The sequence below is a fragment of the Myzus persicae genome, unplaced genomic scaffold (assembly GCF_001856785.1).
Source record: "Myzus persicae strain clone G006 unplaced genomic scaffold, MPER_G0061.0, whole genome shotgun sequence".
Classification (NCBI taxonomy): Eukaryota; Metazoa; Arthropoda; class Insecta; order Hemiptera; family Aphididae; genus Myzus; species Myzus persicae.
This window is the reverse complement of record NW_019102308.1, coordinates 728818-746910: the sequence shown is the minus strand read 5'-3', so window position 1 is coordinate 746910 and position 18093 is coordinate 728818. Positions and strand designations below refer to the sequence as shown.

At 31.4% G+C, this 18093-nt stretch overlaps 1 protein-coding gene across 2 annotated transcripts; it reads left to right on the top strand.

Annotated features, from left to right (window-relative positions):
- Positions 1 to 418: 418 nt before the first annotated feature.
- On the top strand, positions 419 to 17595 carry LOC111031782 (forkhead box protein A2-like). Of its 2 annotated transcripts, XM_022311870.1 has the most exons (5): positions 419 to 1324; positions 9411 to 9478; positions 11435 to 11743; positions 15482 to 15928; positions 17073 to 17595. In XM_022311870.1, exons 3-5 carry the CDS (start codon positions 11435 to 11437, stop codon positions 17532 to 17534), a joined length of 1218 nt encoding a protein of 405 aa, XP_022167562.1. In that variant the 5' UTR covers positions 419 to 1324; positions 9411 to 9478; the 3' UTR covers positions 17535 to 17595. The 2 variants fall into 2 exon arrangements, with proteins under 2 accessions (XP_022167562.1, XP_022167561.1); XM_022311869.1 differs by lacking the exons at positions 419 to 1324; positions 9411 to 9478 and having other exon boundaries at positions 11182 to 11743.
- Positions 17596 to 18093: the final 498 nt, after the last annotated feature.

Here is an 18093-nt window from a genome sequence, read left to right as displayed (position 1 = left end):
GCTCGCTCGACGGCGTGTCGAGGGGGGGTGGCTGGCGTCCGCGGGGGGGTCGGCGTGGAGCGAGGAGCAGTCGGCGGCGGCGGCGGCGGCGGCGGCGGTGGCGGCGGCGGCCGAGCGAGAGGGTACCCCAAACACAACTCATATTTAAATAAACAAACCCTCCACCGCCGCCGCCTCGCCGTGCGGTGCAGACCAATTGTACGCTGGGGCCCCGGCACATGACCCCACCCACCCGCAGTCGCCTTTCCACCGTTCTCCGCCGCCGCCCGTCAACTGTGTCATCAACAATTCCATTTTCAAAGTGTTTACTTTGGACTAATGTTCCTCCGGTAGTGGTGCCTCGCCGCCGCCAGTGTTGTATGAGTGTGTGTGTGTGTGTGAGTGTGTGTGAGTGAGTGCGTGTGCGTGGTGCGTGTAGAGTAGTGTGTTGTTAATGTCGGTAAGAAGACAGAGCCGGTCGGTCGTGTGTATTGGTGGTGCGCTCACAGTAATAATAATATTATAAATCTTCTCGCGTCTTTCACACTCACTCACCATCGCTCGGTGCCCGCGGACCTCGCTCCGAGCCGAGCACGCGTAACGTTTTTATTATCACCCACTATTATATTAAATTATATTATAAATATTATAGTATAGACTTCGATAGACGTAGGCCGCACGGGTATCCATATAACATAGTATAATAAATGTAATTTTACAAAAAAATCGTATTTTACTGTTCACAATTTTTTCTCACCTCTCGTGCTCCAGTCGTAATACACATAATGTACACTATATAACTTACTTAACACATATCATTTTTATACATATGTAAACTTCATGTACATAAATAATATAATCGTACTATAAATATTTTTATACGTGTCGTACTCGTTTTTATTAACCGTTATTAACCGTTTATTTCCATCAATATATTGCAGTCGCACGATACACGCGGCGGCTGTCCGAACAACAATAATTATTGTTACGCTTACGACTCGCGCGCATGTGACCCGCACGCCTGCACCGGTTCGGTCGCGCCGCGAGCACAATCACACCAATATTATACCGACCGACACCTATACACGACCGCTACTGTAAAATACGCACACGCGTGCCGCGGCAGTCGTAGCGTATCGCCGTGTCGTCGCATTACACCGGTGTGTGTGCCATCACTCGAACCGGCGACGGTTGTTCCGGCGCGTTTTTCGCAACACCTATACGACACGCCGGTTGTCGGCCAACGCGTCGCGTCCACTGCACCACCGCCACCGACGACGACGCCGCCGCCACCGCCGGCACTCGGCGCCCGGGGTGTACCCGCGCCAAAATTTCAAACATTCCGGTAAGTGCGGACTCCAATAATAATAATAACAACAGGTTCATACCAAAATAATAATATGTTATACCGTGCGTATGATCCGCGTGTAACTTCATTAAGATACTATTGTCAATTATTACACTGTCGCTGTATAACCGCGTGGTTCATGCAGTGGTCAGAATTTTCTTGTTATTCACCAAATTAAATAATATATCGTTTACGTAAAACGATTTCATTAGTCATTACTCATTACTCATCAATAACCGGATAACTATAAACAACCACCTAACACGCGGTGGAGTAATTGAATATTTTCAACTATTTGCGTTTTGTGGTGTTTTGTGGTAACTGGTTAACCACGCACGGTCTACGTGGAATGCGGAGACAATATAAATAATATGTACAACTATGTAATAGTATCTATCTTAAAGTCTTTATATCCGGTTACGAGTTGTACACCCATAAGTATCTAATTTACGCGTGATTTCGATATTTTCGGTTGTTTTTTGTTATTTGCTCCAAACATTGGTCTTTGGCGTTAAACTATTATCGGTACGAATTTTGTATTAGTTTATTCACCCCTAAAACGTGCTCTTTAATGACATAATGTCTTAAAAAGTGCCAGTTGATGTTTTCCACGTATATTATATTTTTAAAGATCTGTAAGGTACAATTCATAATAAATTAATAATTCAGTGGTGATGCTGTTCGCTTGTTTTCACCGATGACATCGGGAATCGCTTATTATTATTCAAGGAAATTCTACTAACGAATTTGAATAAATTGCTTACCTCCTCGCGTAAATGTGCAGTATATAGAGATTGAAAAGCTTAGTTGACCTAACCCTGCAGGAAACATTGAGACAATAATTAATTATTATTGGGAAACAGAATTAATCAGTTTTTTTGTTGTACACGAGTATAGCTATAGTATGTTAATAAATTATTTTGCATCATAGGAACAATTTTATATTTTTGTCATGCCTAATTGTTTGTGCGATGGTTATTTTCAAACATAGCTTGATTTATGTGTTTTATTCGATAAAATAGAGACATTTTCTTAAAATTGATTTTTTTTCGATTTAAAACGTCTATAGTAAATATATATATAACTAAGGTTCAGGTTAGATATATATATTGATTTAGCTGATAGTTCTAACCTTGACATTGTGTTAATAAACGTTTTGCAAATTATAGTCAAGACGATGATGAAATATTTCTCACTTAAGTTCTAATGATAAATATAGGTACATTTTATAGGTGTATTGTATAATATGCAATACACCTAATACCTATGTATATACAAAATACCACATTGTTTTACTTCATTATGTACTACCTACTTATAAAGATAATTAATTGCAAAAATGTTTATAAATTGTGTATCAACGTTTTATTGATGACTTACTTTTGTAATTTTACACTTATCAATTTGATTCGAATTATAATATATAATACATATAATTAATAGCCATATACGTTTATCGTAGAGTATATCTTGGTACTCAGGTACTCGGTTAGTTGTTTTTGTTTTTTAAAGTAAATACATTTATGTATTTATCTTGACACGATACAAACATATGTAGGTATATAAATGTATACGCATACATATATAACTATATTGTTAATGTATTAACTCGATGTTGATTTTGGTTAATTTTAATATTTTACATGTCATAGTTATAAATATTTGATGGACACGTCTCAAAGCTAATCTCTTTTAACTGAAACCGAAAATTAAATAATTGAACCGTGTGATATCTAGTGAATTTAATCTATTTCAATTGTTCAGGATTCAGATTATAACCAACGTGCGAACGGATATTTTGGGTAGGCCGTGTTCTACTGACCATTATCTATTTTAGAAATTCTTAAATTCTAAGTTCTAAAGTTCTTAGAGCTTTAGAAGTACCATAGACTTACAACTATACAGTGTGCTGTAGGTACTTACTTGTAGCATTGAGCAAAGTCACGGTTATTCATTATTCCTTTTCAAATGGTCCAATAAGTCCCGTGTGATTTGGTAATTTTATGGAAACTACTTGATAAAAACGTACATACCCATTATAAAAGTATAAAATATATTACTAGAAAACAAAATGCGTAATAAATTTTAACGATACATTTTGCATTAAAATAATAATCGAAACCTACATTTATATTATACCCTTTGTCCCTTTAATTAAAAATAAGTTATACATGGGTAACCGATACAAATATAATATGACATAAGATGCATGATTGTGTGACGTTTTGAATTTTAAAGGCTTAGGAAATAATGTAGGTGTAACTGTGTAATAAATTGTATAGCTTTCATTACTCATAAATTACAATTTTGAATTTCATATAATCATTAAATTGTACCTATTGTAGCAATTTTATAGTCTAGACCATGCGAATGCGCGTTTTTTCGAGTGTCTTCAATAGTTCAATGTCATGTAAATGAATGTGCTCTTGGTGATAAGATAATGAACAAATAATAATATTGAATGTTGATAACGAAACCGAAAGTATAGTATACTTATACATAGTAGTCACATTAAAATTTAAAATTATTATATCTATAATCTACATTGAATATTTGAATAATATTCTATTCATTTTGGATATCATGAAATATGTAGGCATTGGAATTCGTTATAGTTACCAGCCAACTTATTTTTTATACAATAATTAATGTTTATATTTCAAAAACCAATAGCCCTAAGTCATCCTTTATTAATCGTGTTCTTTTCATGTTAATTATTAGGTACAATAATAATTATTGTAATTTATATAAGTAATTGGTACTGAATGTAGGTAGATATAAATTTCAAATGATACTGAACGAATAATGAGTAAATACTAAATAGTTGCAATAAACTATGGTAAAAATACTTATACATAGCTATATTTATCTATATTATATATTATAATTATCTTTAGCAATTGCAATTTCGATAATTTTCTTAAAATATTGACAATTTGACAATCCTTAGAAAGATAAATTTAATTTATATCATCATGTACTGTATAGGAGTATTTCATAATAACTACAATTTACAAAACTGTAGAGTACAGTACATTAAATAGTTTGGAGTAGACCATAATTTCATAATTATTTTAGAATAATATAAACCAAACAATTTTGAATAGAAAAATCTATAATCATATGTGTTTATTGTATATTTGTGCTATTTTATTTTAAATGTGCATTAAAAAAAAAAATTAACAAACACAATATTTATCGTATAGGTATCTATATTATTAGAATTTCAATTTTAATTAGGATATCCATGTTGTACTATATTTATATATTTGTGTGATATATTGTGTGTAACACACAGGTACACCATCGCTATATACACTCAAAACATGTATACACTATACATATTTATATAGTATGAGTGTACACTACAAATATGTGTCTCCTTATTTTAATTTTTATTATTTGATTTGATATTTTATATTTAGTCTGAAAAAACGTGTAAAATATAGTATTTAATTGTACGAAACACAGATTATGATATACAGTTTAATCGTTAGAATATTAACTTTAATTGTTATCTTAATTTTTTAATTAATTTTCAATACATTTCTTAAAATCTACATTATATGACATATTATTATAGATAACAAGTAACTACATACGTAATCTTCTAGCGAAAAATATAAGTTGTTTCCACGACCTCTAAACCCGTTTACTGCGTACTGATTTAAATTCGGTAATGGGTCTTATCATCTAAAATTATATATTATATTTATTTATTTGTTTATCAAACACAACAAATATATATTAACACAAATTATTAACTTAAAATAAAATGTAAATTTTAGAAGTGGCAACGTCCTTCCTTTCTACAGACATTTTCCGAGTAAATTTGCTTCCTCACGTTTAAAAACCTTTTAAAGCTTCATACTTTTTTTTGCTTTTAAAATAATATAAATTTATTATTTTTATAATGGTGAAACTACATGTACCCAGGTTCCTATGTATACATTTTTTTTACTGATAGAATATACAAAGTATTAGTTGTTTTATTTTATTGGTTTATATTTTAATCATTAAATAATTTGTTTGTTATAAAATAACCTACATAAAATCAAAAATAAAATGTATCATCTGTATGTTCTGGTAATACAATTTTTAAAATGATATCAATTAACATTAACATTGCCGATATATTTGGGCAATCCTTATTAGTTATTACTTCCAATAAAACAAGTCTCATGGGCAAAAAAAAAATAATCGTATTATAGATATTAGATAAATTTGTTAAATAAAATTAAATACATTTGGTTCTAATATGTTTTGGTTCTTAAAATTATTTTGCTAAACAGAAAATTTAGTTAAATGAAAGTTTCACTGTATTATTGTATTGTTTAATTGTTAATTATAATCTTCTAGTTTTAAAGGTTTTCACTTTTCCAAACAAGAACAAAAATAAAATAATTAATACTCATATAAAGCAGTATTGTGTATATATAGTATATTGTACATATGTATAATGTTTATTTTATGTATGTGTTTTTAATTTTATTACCTTCTTTTCAAATGCATAATATAATTTAAGCTTATTTTGATGACGTAAAACAAATTTATGTATTTTTACAAAGGTTGAAAAAACCTATGCCAAGTGCCCTGCAATCTTAAACATTATAAGCAACAAATAATAATTTTGTTAGTACCTACCTACATACAATATTTTATACGATCATTTAGATATTTTACACAAATATATGTATCCGTACTTGTGAACTATATTGCTTGTAATAATTTAACATTTACAATTTCTCCGGCCATATACATATATATTATTCATGCATTTAATTCATAATATAATATATACATTTACATATTTACTGTTAATATAACCTACTATATCTTTCATAATTATTTATATGAAAATCGCTATTTTTCAAAGGATATAATTATACAATTTCAACATGATAAAATAAGAAATTGTTTTAACGCATATTAACTTCTAATATATTATATTATATTTTAGTTTAGATATATCTACTACTTCTAGCAGATTTTTTTTTAAGATTAGTTGTATCTATACTGTTTCTTTTAAGTTGTGTCTATATCTAAATAAAAATTATTGTTTATAATTTGTCAAATTTAATTTTTGTGTTACTCATTGGCCATTGCCCATTTTAATTTCAAAACTATTTACTATAGAAGTTTAAAAAAATGGTTTAAAGAAACATGTGCTCTTGACATTATATGAACTTTATAACTTAAATATTATTGTTTATATTATTTCTTGTTTATTTTATCCAGGGTAAAAATAACTTGTATAAAAAATATTTTACTTGTAAACTAGACGTTTATTTGGTATTTGTATATCAAACTCATAATTACAACCATAACATTTTTTTTCTAACATCGTCTTTTTTTAGTTATAATAAAAACAAAAATCTAACTTTCAATAATAAAAACAAGTATCTCTAGAGCAGATGAAATTTAAAAATAATTGCAGATTTGGTTTAAAACTGTATTACTAATTCAAATGTCACAAAATATAATTAAACAACTTAACAATTTGTATTAATGTTATAAGATCAAAATCACTTAAGTTAAAAGTACTGTAATAGTAGTGGGTACCTATGCACAACAAGTATAACACCAATATGGCAATATGCCATAATAGGCAATCGATATAAACTATCACAAATTGTACCAGCTATTATATAACACCATACGTATGTACGTTTGTTGTTTGTAGTAACTATCTTGTTGATATTATATTACATTATACTATATTAAGTCTCTATAGTAAATATAATGCGATCATAAACTTATTTACATCATTAAATGCAACAAAAAATATGAACTAAAATTATTTTAGTCAATACTCTGCAGCAGGCACCTATTAATTGTGAATTTGTTTCGTTGCTATGTTTAATAATTAATTCAATGATAATTTATTGAATAGAACCTGTGTCCTATGTGTGGCTATGTAAAATGATAATTTCAACACGAATCAGTCAATACATATCTCTGAGCAGTAAATATTTGCATAACATATAAAAATCAGTTATTCTCCCTTGTATAGTCATGTAAAATAGCATTAGAAAATCTATAATAACCCCTGTTGTCAATTCTGAAATGAATAATGATTTTTTAAAAAACATAAAAATCAATGATTTAAAAACTTTAATACAATTTGTGTACAATTTTTATTTATTATATATTATGACATATATTTTATATTAAAAAATTATAAAACCATTACAGTATTACAAAGTATATAATAATTTATAATTATACTTATATATTTATTATATTTATAATAAGTTGTTAAACAAGTATATAATTTATATAAGTGTACCTATAGATATTTATTACTTATATAGATATTAATAAAATAATAGTAAATACGTGTTAACATAATCGCCCTGTATAGTGTATGTATATAATATTATACTTAAAGTGTGGGTATATATAGCCATAGCACATAGAGGTGCTATATAGGTAAGTATTTGTCAATATGTGCTCTGGTACATATGTATATTTTATAGGTAATAATAACATACAATCTACAGTATTTATTTATAATTCGTCATTATACAAGTGTTTCACGTTTCACTGTCCGACTTTTTTCCCCTTTTAAAAATGTAATGATTAATACTTGCATTAAAAATAAAATTTATTTTAAAACAACGTTTTGCTGCCTAGCTAAATGAAATGGGGTGATCCAGACTTTTGGTTAAAGTTCATGTACATTGCTTTAATAGTTAATAGTTTCAAAACAGTTCGACACGAAAGGTAGGTATAGTAATATGTTATAATATAATATATTAATAACACTTGTTTGTAAATTTATCAAAATTGTTGTATCGTTGCTATTACACACACACACACACACACACACACACACACACACACACACACACACACACACACGCACACACACACACACACTATCTCATGCAGTTATACAGCATACAACCTTTATAATCTTTGCATATTACGTGTAGTTAGTAAAATGTTCAAAAAAAAATTGTAACATTATTCAAACGACCAAAATTGTTTTAAACACTTATAATAATAATAATACTTTATCACCAGTTACCACTTATAAAACTAATAATAATAAACATTAAGTATACCTACTGCCTAAAATGCGTTTATATTATCTTATCGAACGTATTCATCAGAATATTTTGTTGACGATTGTTATTCACATATCGAATAACCATCGCCGTACCTATGCATATATATATATATATATATACATCACACACCTGTGGGATATACCGGTGGAGAGACCTGGAGTCAACGATTCGAGTATACATATATTATTATATCCTATCTAAAAACATATTATTCATTGTTTTTTTTCCTAATATGTATTTTTTTTTCGCCAATGGCGTTCGAATTTTTAACCGCAGAATTATTAATGAAAACACAACGCACCACCGGTATAATACATAGTGATCGTTACTTTTGATTATTGTTTTACAAATAGGTTCGGCGATTTCGGTACGCGATCGAATGTTTTCGAATAAATTGTTTATGAAAAAACATAAATAATTACATTATTTATTATTATTTCATGTGGTCGAGCGTGTGTTATTTTTTATTATTATTATTTTTTTTATTCACAAATGCATCAACGGCACATTTGTCAACAGCGTCTGTCTTTTATCGCGTATTGAAAAATATTAAACAATAACAATTATTCCTGACGTGTGGGTGGGGTGGAAAAGGGAGGAGAGAAACACGGCACACACGGCCACTGTGTAAATCGTTATCGTGAATAGATTAAATAACAATTTATTACGTTTGTCGTATGTAGTAGTAAAAATAATAATAATAATAATAGTAATAATAATAAAATAAAATAAAACCCCACGCCTATATATAAAGACTATAAATTGGATATTGCACTGGTGTTGTTATGAATTATTGTTACTATAATAATAATTAATATTGATGAAAAGTCATACGGTATTTTAATAAAAGGCATACGGTATTAATTTCATTTTGTTCTTTTCCCTTCATAATTTGTTATTAAAAAACGTTTAACAAACATGATATAAAAAAAACTAAGAAATAAATGCACAATAAATTACTGTATTATATCAGATGCTACAATAGATATTTTAATTTATTTTTCCAGAATAGCTGAGTAGTCCTACAAGTGTTTGATCAATCGGACGGCATCTTGGAGACTGTAGCTTGGTATCGGTAAGTTAGAATATTATATTTTTCAACGGACCGACACGGTCACACGGACATCACAAAATTGTCCAAATTTAAAGATTTTTTAATTGAAAAAAAAATGATTTTATCTCTCGCTTACACACACATGCGTGCTTTCTTGAATAAGTTGAATAAGACGAGACCCCACCAACCAAGCAAATGTGTTTAATCCGCTTTAGAGCGATACGTATTTCAACAACCTAAAAATGCTCAATACATTGTTTGTTTCCACTAAATATTAGTATTGGATTAAGTATGCAGCATAAACAATAAATATTAACAGTTCTAAAAGAAAACAACTTAACGTAACCATATCTTATCTGTAATAGGGCGGGGTAAACTTGACAACTGATTGATGACAACCCAAACCTTTTTATTGTGTAATATTTATAAAATTTTAATGAAATCATACCATTTATTTCGCCACCTAGCACTTAGCTATTATACGCGTATATTACACATTAAACAGTTTGGGAAAAAAACAAGTGACCAGGTTTTAACATGTTTATTCATTTCAATGTAACATACCTACTAACATGTATATAACTCAAGTATGTGGTAAACTTGGGGCTTTTAAAATCATTTACCGAGAGCAATCTCAACACTCATATATTTTTATATATAATATAACATGAAGTATTTCGATAAATCTCAAGTTAATTTTAGTGTGTAGTACAACATTGTTTCAATCATTTTTATATTTACAATTTTTCTTAATCAAATTTAAGATTTTTTTTGTTTTGTTAATATTTCATTGGATTTTAGATTCTGACCAAAGCAATGAATAATACAGTGGTTTTGCTATGATGTGTTTTTTAGTGTCCGAAGGTTGTAGACACCTTTTCATACCGGAAACAATGCTTTAATATTGTACAATATTGTGGGTGGTTTTTAGTAACTAATTAAATCGATATAGTATGTAATTTAAAATGTAAAAATAAAAAAATTCTCAGTAATCACTTATCTAAATAATCAAGAAAAAATTTGTTTTTCAAAAATTAAAAACTTGGGAGCTATTGTACCCATATATACGTCAATGTCTCTACTATATTCAATATTGAATCATGGAAGACTGAAAATTGTAAACTCCATTGCAGCAGTGTATCAGAGGGGTTGCAACAGGAGCATCTCCCTCCCGAAAAGTTAGTTTTTCTTGTCTTAAGTCATAATTTTGCTTAACTTTTGGACTTGTAGTGGTTTTAAAAAGAGGTATTTAATAATCCCTCTTCCCACCCTCCACGCAAACCACCAAAAATGTTTCACAAGTACTCCACGTCACCACTGCTACATTGTATAGTGGTTTAACAATAGCTACAGCTTTAAATCTTTAAACTCTAGTGTTCGGAAGGATGCAAATATAGTTTTGATAATAATTATTGACTAATTTAACGACTAGGTGCCTTCTGCATAATATGTATGATTATTTGAAAACAAATTATATTATTATTATTATTAAGCAATGGCACTATAAGTATTAAGTGTACAACATAATATATTTCATATAGGTACTTCACATATTCACAACATTGATACGGAATGTGAATTCAGATATATTTATAAATCGTAATTAATATTCTCAATAATAATTATGCAACGGGTATACACTTGAAAGTTTATTTACGTTTCATTATCAATCCTCTATACCTACTTAAAATTATCCAATAAAAAATCTTTGCCATTGAATATACCTAGGTATTAACCAATGGGTGTATTTTTGCAGAGCATAATATTATTTAACATCGGACGTCGATTAAAATTACATTTACACTCGCTCTACAACCAATCTAATATAATGGTTCTGGCCATTTTGGGACGTCCCTCCGTGCAGTTTTCACTCATTTAATATTATAATAATTGTCGATCAAAACTGCAGTTGTTCACGTCCGATGACTGCGATGACCCGAACGACACGTATTACTGATGCGTATATAATTGTTGCAGATGAACCGCGGGGGCCAACCCCATTCACCGGAACAGCCAAGCCGTACCGCAGCCGCAGTGGACAGCATGAAGAACGAAGAGCCGACCATACCGAGTCATCACCAACAGCGGAACATGCTGGCCGAGGCGATAGCGTCGCTGCCGCCTGTGCCGCAGAACTTGTCGGCCATCGCTCTGTTCCATCAGCTGCCCATACTGTACCAGCAACACTACCAGCACATGTTGCAGTCTCGCATCTTGCCCTACCTACAAGAATCGCTGAGGTTGCAGAGTTCTGTCAACTTTGTGGATAAACCGCAGATGCCCACGGTAATAGTCTATGTTATATTTTTATGATTACAACATGCCATATACACTCTAACTTAGTTTTTACTTGATATTGTTAATTTTGAAGTTTAACAATGTGGTTATTCCAAACCATTTCACCCTGCCAGCTTTCCAGTCCATCACTTTTCACCTCGCCACCGCTCCTGATTTGTCAAGTAACCAAATTACATAAAGATTTAAAAATTTAAACTGCAGTTGACCTGCAACTGACCAACAGTTACCACAATAGGTGGTGCCTAGTTTCACTATAAAACTCCAACACTATCCAAACTCTCCAATTTCACATCTGTCATGACATATTCACATCCTCAGACCTCAAACGGAGCTGGCGATCTCCTAAATTAATATCGGTATGATTAAACAAATAAAATCTGTCCTAAAGGGTTCTATGAATACGGATGAATAGCTTCCCTCGTTGTAAAGTATTCTTCTTAGTTATTCATTATTTAGTTTAATAATTATATTTTTTACTTGTTGTGTTTAAAATACAGATTCTACAAAAAAAATAAAATAAAAAGTTTATTTTGTAGATTTTTGTGATTTTTGTGATTTTGGTAATAATTGATAGATTCTAATGATTTTTAGGCTTTTATCTTTTTTAATTGCATATATACTTAAGAAGAATAGGAGTAGGTAAAAGACTTTTCGTTGGAAATTTGTTTACAATGATAACAGCAATAATGGTTACCTATAATTTATATTCACATAAAAATTTCTTTAAACATTTTCCAATTTATATGATTTAGACCAATTTTATGGGCAGTGTTCAGAACTAAAAAATATTTTATTTCTCAATTAGAATTTATTGATGTAAACAATTCTCACCTATGTAACGATTAACGACTACTGACTTAACTATACTTAACTTTCAAGACTTTATTGATGCATACATAACAATTTAGAGTATCCATGTCCAAGACGCGTCCTGCACTTGATATTAACGTGTTGAGTGCATCACATACGCATATATATTAATACCATTAATATAATTAAAAATTAAAATTAATAATTTTTTAATACGAATATTAATCTTTTAGGTAGTAATAAAGCATTTTAACAGACAAACTAAAAAAAACTTAATAATATCTATAATGTTTTTATGATACCTATTATATTTAAATTTTTTTAAATTGAATATTTGTTGTACAATATTCAAAGTATAAATAACTGAACAAAAAGTAGCATAGAAACAGATTTAATTGAACACATTGTACAATTATACCTACATAATTATATTATTACTTATTGGTGGAGATAAAATCGTTTCATAAATAGTTCATAATATTCTACGCATATACTATAATAATAATAATTGATGTCTAACTATTTATTACCATTGTTGTATTTATTAGTTATTGGTCCAACATAATTACATTGGGCTTAAAACTTACTGACAATAATTAACACACTGGAACATAGTATTTTTATGTTTTTGGCGATTAGGAACCTTTTATATATTTTTGTTTAATAAATAATTTTAGATTCTCAACAGAAAGATGCAAATATTGGCTTTATACAATTATGTATATTTATTTATTTTTGTGTCACCTTTATGACTTTATGAACAGTACAAATTCTCAAATTTTCAACTTAAAGGGTTTTTGGTCCCAAATTTAATATGGTAGTAAAATCAAATTTCGAGAAGATCGATTTTGTTTTCGTTTTGTAATTCAAAAATGCTGTTGTAGAATTTTGAAACATTCCACTATCAAAGTGTTGCTAAAAAAATGTAGGCTTGGTCAGAATCAAAAAGCTTGAAAATTGAATATTACATCTACATGCGTTTCTATTATAGTACTTTAAATACAAGCGTCTGGAGTTAAAATTATGAAAAAAAATCGCCAAAATGACGAAAATATTATTATTATTATTATTATAAAATATTTTTCAAATATAATCTCGAAAACTTGGAAGGTTGTATAATACAAAGTTTCTTATACAAACTGTTCTTAGAACCTTGAAAATCTTAAAAAATACATACTCTACATTTTTTTTATAGACATTTGCAGTTCAAATTTCGATAAAATTTGATATGTAAACCAAAAATAATAATTTTAGTTATATGAACCGTTGTAATTCAAAAAATATTATAAGTAGAATTGAAACTTTTCACCACTACGTATATCATTATTTACTTAACATAATGATTAATGACATTTTCAAAATACATACATTTATTTTAAGCTATTTTCAAAATGAACCTATATTTACACCGTTTTTTTTTTTTTTTTAAATAAATTATAAATGAGATTTTAACAGGAATATTATAATTCATACCGTTTAATTGTACATCTGTAATTTTTAATTGACTTTTATTGTATAACATAATACTATAATGACTATTATAATATACATGTGATTACTGATTTGTTTTCGTCAAAAAAATAGTTCAGCCTATACCTGTAGAAAAATAAATTATAAATAGCAATAAAAATATTTAATAACACATCCGTATGAATTTAGGCTGACTAACAATGATTTTTATCATTGAATTCAAATTTAATACCAATAAGTACATATATTACAGTGACTGAGTGACCTATAGGCTATATCACCATATGTACCTACTCAACAGCACACTCGACACCTTCTATAATTTACATCAGAGCGACCCTGCATGTAGGTTTTTAAATTTCTTGTCACATTAAAACCTAATTATTAAAAAATTGATCTTGAACTTTTTTATACAATACTTTTTCATTCCCACATATTATTATATGTTTAACTTTTATGCAATGATTAGATCTCAAAAGTTTTTCAGTCATTATTACCATGAAAACTAAAAACTGCCTGTTTTGATCTTCCGTATAATTTTGCTGCAGGCCTAGTATCTCACATTTCTAGCAAAAAGATATTATAGTTTATTACCAACTATTAATTTTCAATGTCATCACTTAAATGTTGACGAACAAAAAGACGTAACCATGTTTCCTTTACTAATGATAATGGTGGAGCTCAACGTCTGCGTCTTATGCTTATGCAACTATGTTTATGTTATACAACTATATATATATAATATCCTTAAAAGGATTTAATTGACGATACGATTCAGTTATTATAAGAATCTCATCATAAAACCCATATCAAAAATCACGATACACATTTCAAATACAAAACAGATAAACATTTATCTTAGCTTGTAAGAGTTATGACTGTTTTAAATAACCTATCCTATTTGGGAGTAATAGTAAATTAATTGCTATATGATTATATGAATATGATATGAATTATGATGTATATATTTTACACAGTTAACATAATATTATTCAATATTTATTAATAGATGATATTTTTTACATCTGATTATTTATTTTCCACAGTTCTACCAATAAATTAGAACAATTTGAATATCATCCTATAATTCTGTGTACACTATATATTATATTATTTATTGTGTATAGGAACCTAACAAAAATACCTAATATTAAAAAAATGTCTCTATAATTTTGTACTGCACGCAATAAATCATCTATAGTGTAGATATTATTGTGATAACCCAATCTGTTTTAATTAATTGTAAAAAAAAATTTTTTGTACAAAACAATATTCTAAAAACGTATTTTTGACTTGCTGCACCCTCTGACAACAAACACCTCATAAATCGTTGACACGTATTTATAGCATAAATTTATATAAGTAGGACGTAGGTAAAATATAATTATTTTTAATACAACATGACGTACATAAGCAATAATGATAATAATAATTTGTTCACTGCAGGTGCCGGCCATCAGCCTGTTCAACCAACCCGCCGAACAGAACGCGGCGGCCGCAGCAGCGGTGACGGCTGCGGACATAGCGGCAGTCGGTTGTAACGAGAAACCGCCTTACTCGTACATAGCGCTCATCGCCATGGCCATCACGTCCACGCCCAACCAGCGGATGACGCTTAGCGAGATATACAACTATATTACGGACAAGTTCCCGTACTACCGGCGCAACAGACAGGGCTGGCAGAACTCGATCAGGCACAACCTGAGCCTGAACGACTGTTTCATCAAGATCCCGAGAGGCCGGACCGGCATGGACGACAACATGGGCGGCGGAAAGGGCAGCTACTGGACGCTGGACCCTGTGGCCGCGGCCGACATGTTCGAGCGGGGCAACTACAGGCGGCGGCGAATGCGCCGGCACAGGCCGTACCAGCAGCAAAACCACCACCAGACGGTAAGCCACATCGATCGTTGGAGACGATCATAACTTAAATCTATATACTGTCATTGTAGTGGCGTGACAAACCTCGCATAGGACCTCTCACCTATGAGTTTTTAGGGGAAGTGAGTGGGTAATTTCCTGCAATATGCGATAATTTAGTATTAATTTTATACTCTGTTCCACGAGAGAACATTTCGCGGCCCGACCAAAATCCGTTATTCTGTTCATCCCCACTCGACACCCTGGCACAGGCGAACGCGAACTAGCGTCGATAGCAGGAGGACGTGGGGGATTCGCAGAATCAGCAGTTCTCTCGTGGAACAGAGTACCTAAAGTAGATATTTTAGTATTATCTACGATAGGTAGTTACAAATATGGCAGTGAATATGACTTTACCGGGTAATTGGTGCTACAAGGTGGGTAATGTATTAGACTATAACCTCTGATAATATACCAAGTGCTGTATCCAATCCGCCACAGGCCCATAGGTGAATTGTCTATACAGCGGCGTAATTAGTAATTTGGTTGGTTGGGGGGGGGGGCTATAATATAGAATATTTAGAATGGTCATTATCAATACTTTGATCAAAATGTTAGCAGTAAAAAAAAAGTTTATGGGGACTGTCACCCTAATTACGCCCCTGTGTCTATATCTCGTTGAATTAGTTCATAAAGCAAGGTACAGCGATGTAACTTTTTGGTTGTCTGTTCTTAATCTATTTTAATTAGTTGGTTTACCTGAACCTATTTTGTTCAGTCATAGACAAACAGTATATCTACTTCATAATAATTCATAAAATATATCCCTCATCAGATTTTATATTTTCAATATTTTCGATTTCGTTCAGTTTCTATTTCCATTTATTAAGGTGGATCACTAAAAAATCAAAAAGCAGTTAAGTACATAGCTCTTATCTATTATATAACTGGGAAAATGCTAGGTAAGTAGGTAAAAGTGAAAATGTATTTTTAATTCTGTCCAAATCTCTTCCGGAACTGCAGTCGTATAAGTAAATGCCTTAAACTATTTAAAACCCTACACGGTGCAAGTGACACATATTAAAATATATTATAACTTGGGTAATGTGTTTACTTCTGCTCAGTAACATAATGATTTGTCTAATTGTTTTGCATTTTTAATATGTTCTCCGCGCAGAACCAACAGGACATCAAGTCGCTGCTACAGCAACAGCAACAGCCGCTGGCCAGTCCTCACCACCATCACCACCACCACTTCTCGGTGTACCCCGAGTTCCAGTTGGCCGGCAGGAATGCCGTGGCCGCCGCGGCCGAGTCGCTAGCGGACAAGCAGCACGCAGCAGCCGCCGCCGCGGACACGGTGTCCTCACACAACCTGGCGTTTCACATCGAGAACCTGATACAGAAGAAGCACCGCGGCGCCGAGATGTCTCAGGAGGAGATCGTGTCGTCCAGCGGCGTGCACAACAACAACAACGATCTGCAGCAGTACGCGGCCGGCGACGACCACCTACACCACAACCACCGCCATCAGCCGCCACCGATGCAGCACGCGGTCGAGTCCAAGCCCAAATTGATTATCATCAACGACGAGGATGACAGCAACATCAGTGGCGGCAGTGGCGGAAGACGCTGCTAAGACGCCACAGCCGTCATGCGCACAATCAATTATCGTAATATCATAACGAGTCAATTGCGTACATAATATTGTATTATAATTTCGTACCTAATGTAATGTATGAGTGCATTTCACACGCGCACACGACGTAGGCTCGTGTGCCCTCGTTTGTGCGTGTGTGTACATTATAGTAAAGTATACCTGCGTACATTGGGTATACTTACTTACCGGTTACCGAGTATACAACAATATTATACTTGCAGCGCGTGAAACAGGTGCCCAGTGCCTACCTGTTCGACGGACCACGCGAGTGCGTGTGTGTGAGTGTACGACTTGTGTTTTTACGGCGCAATAGTAAAACGGTATCACCCGAAAGAGAGAATTAATTTCATTTTCGAAAAATATATAAAACTTGTACATACCTATTACCTACCTATATTATATGATTATTATTATTATTACTATTATTATTATTATTATTACTATTATAACTACTGTGCTACGATAATCGTTTATTGGTTTTTTTTTTTGACAATTATTCTCTTTTCAACACGACGAAAATATTATGTTTGCAGTGCTT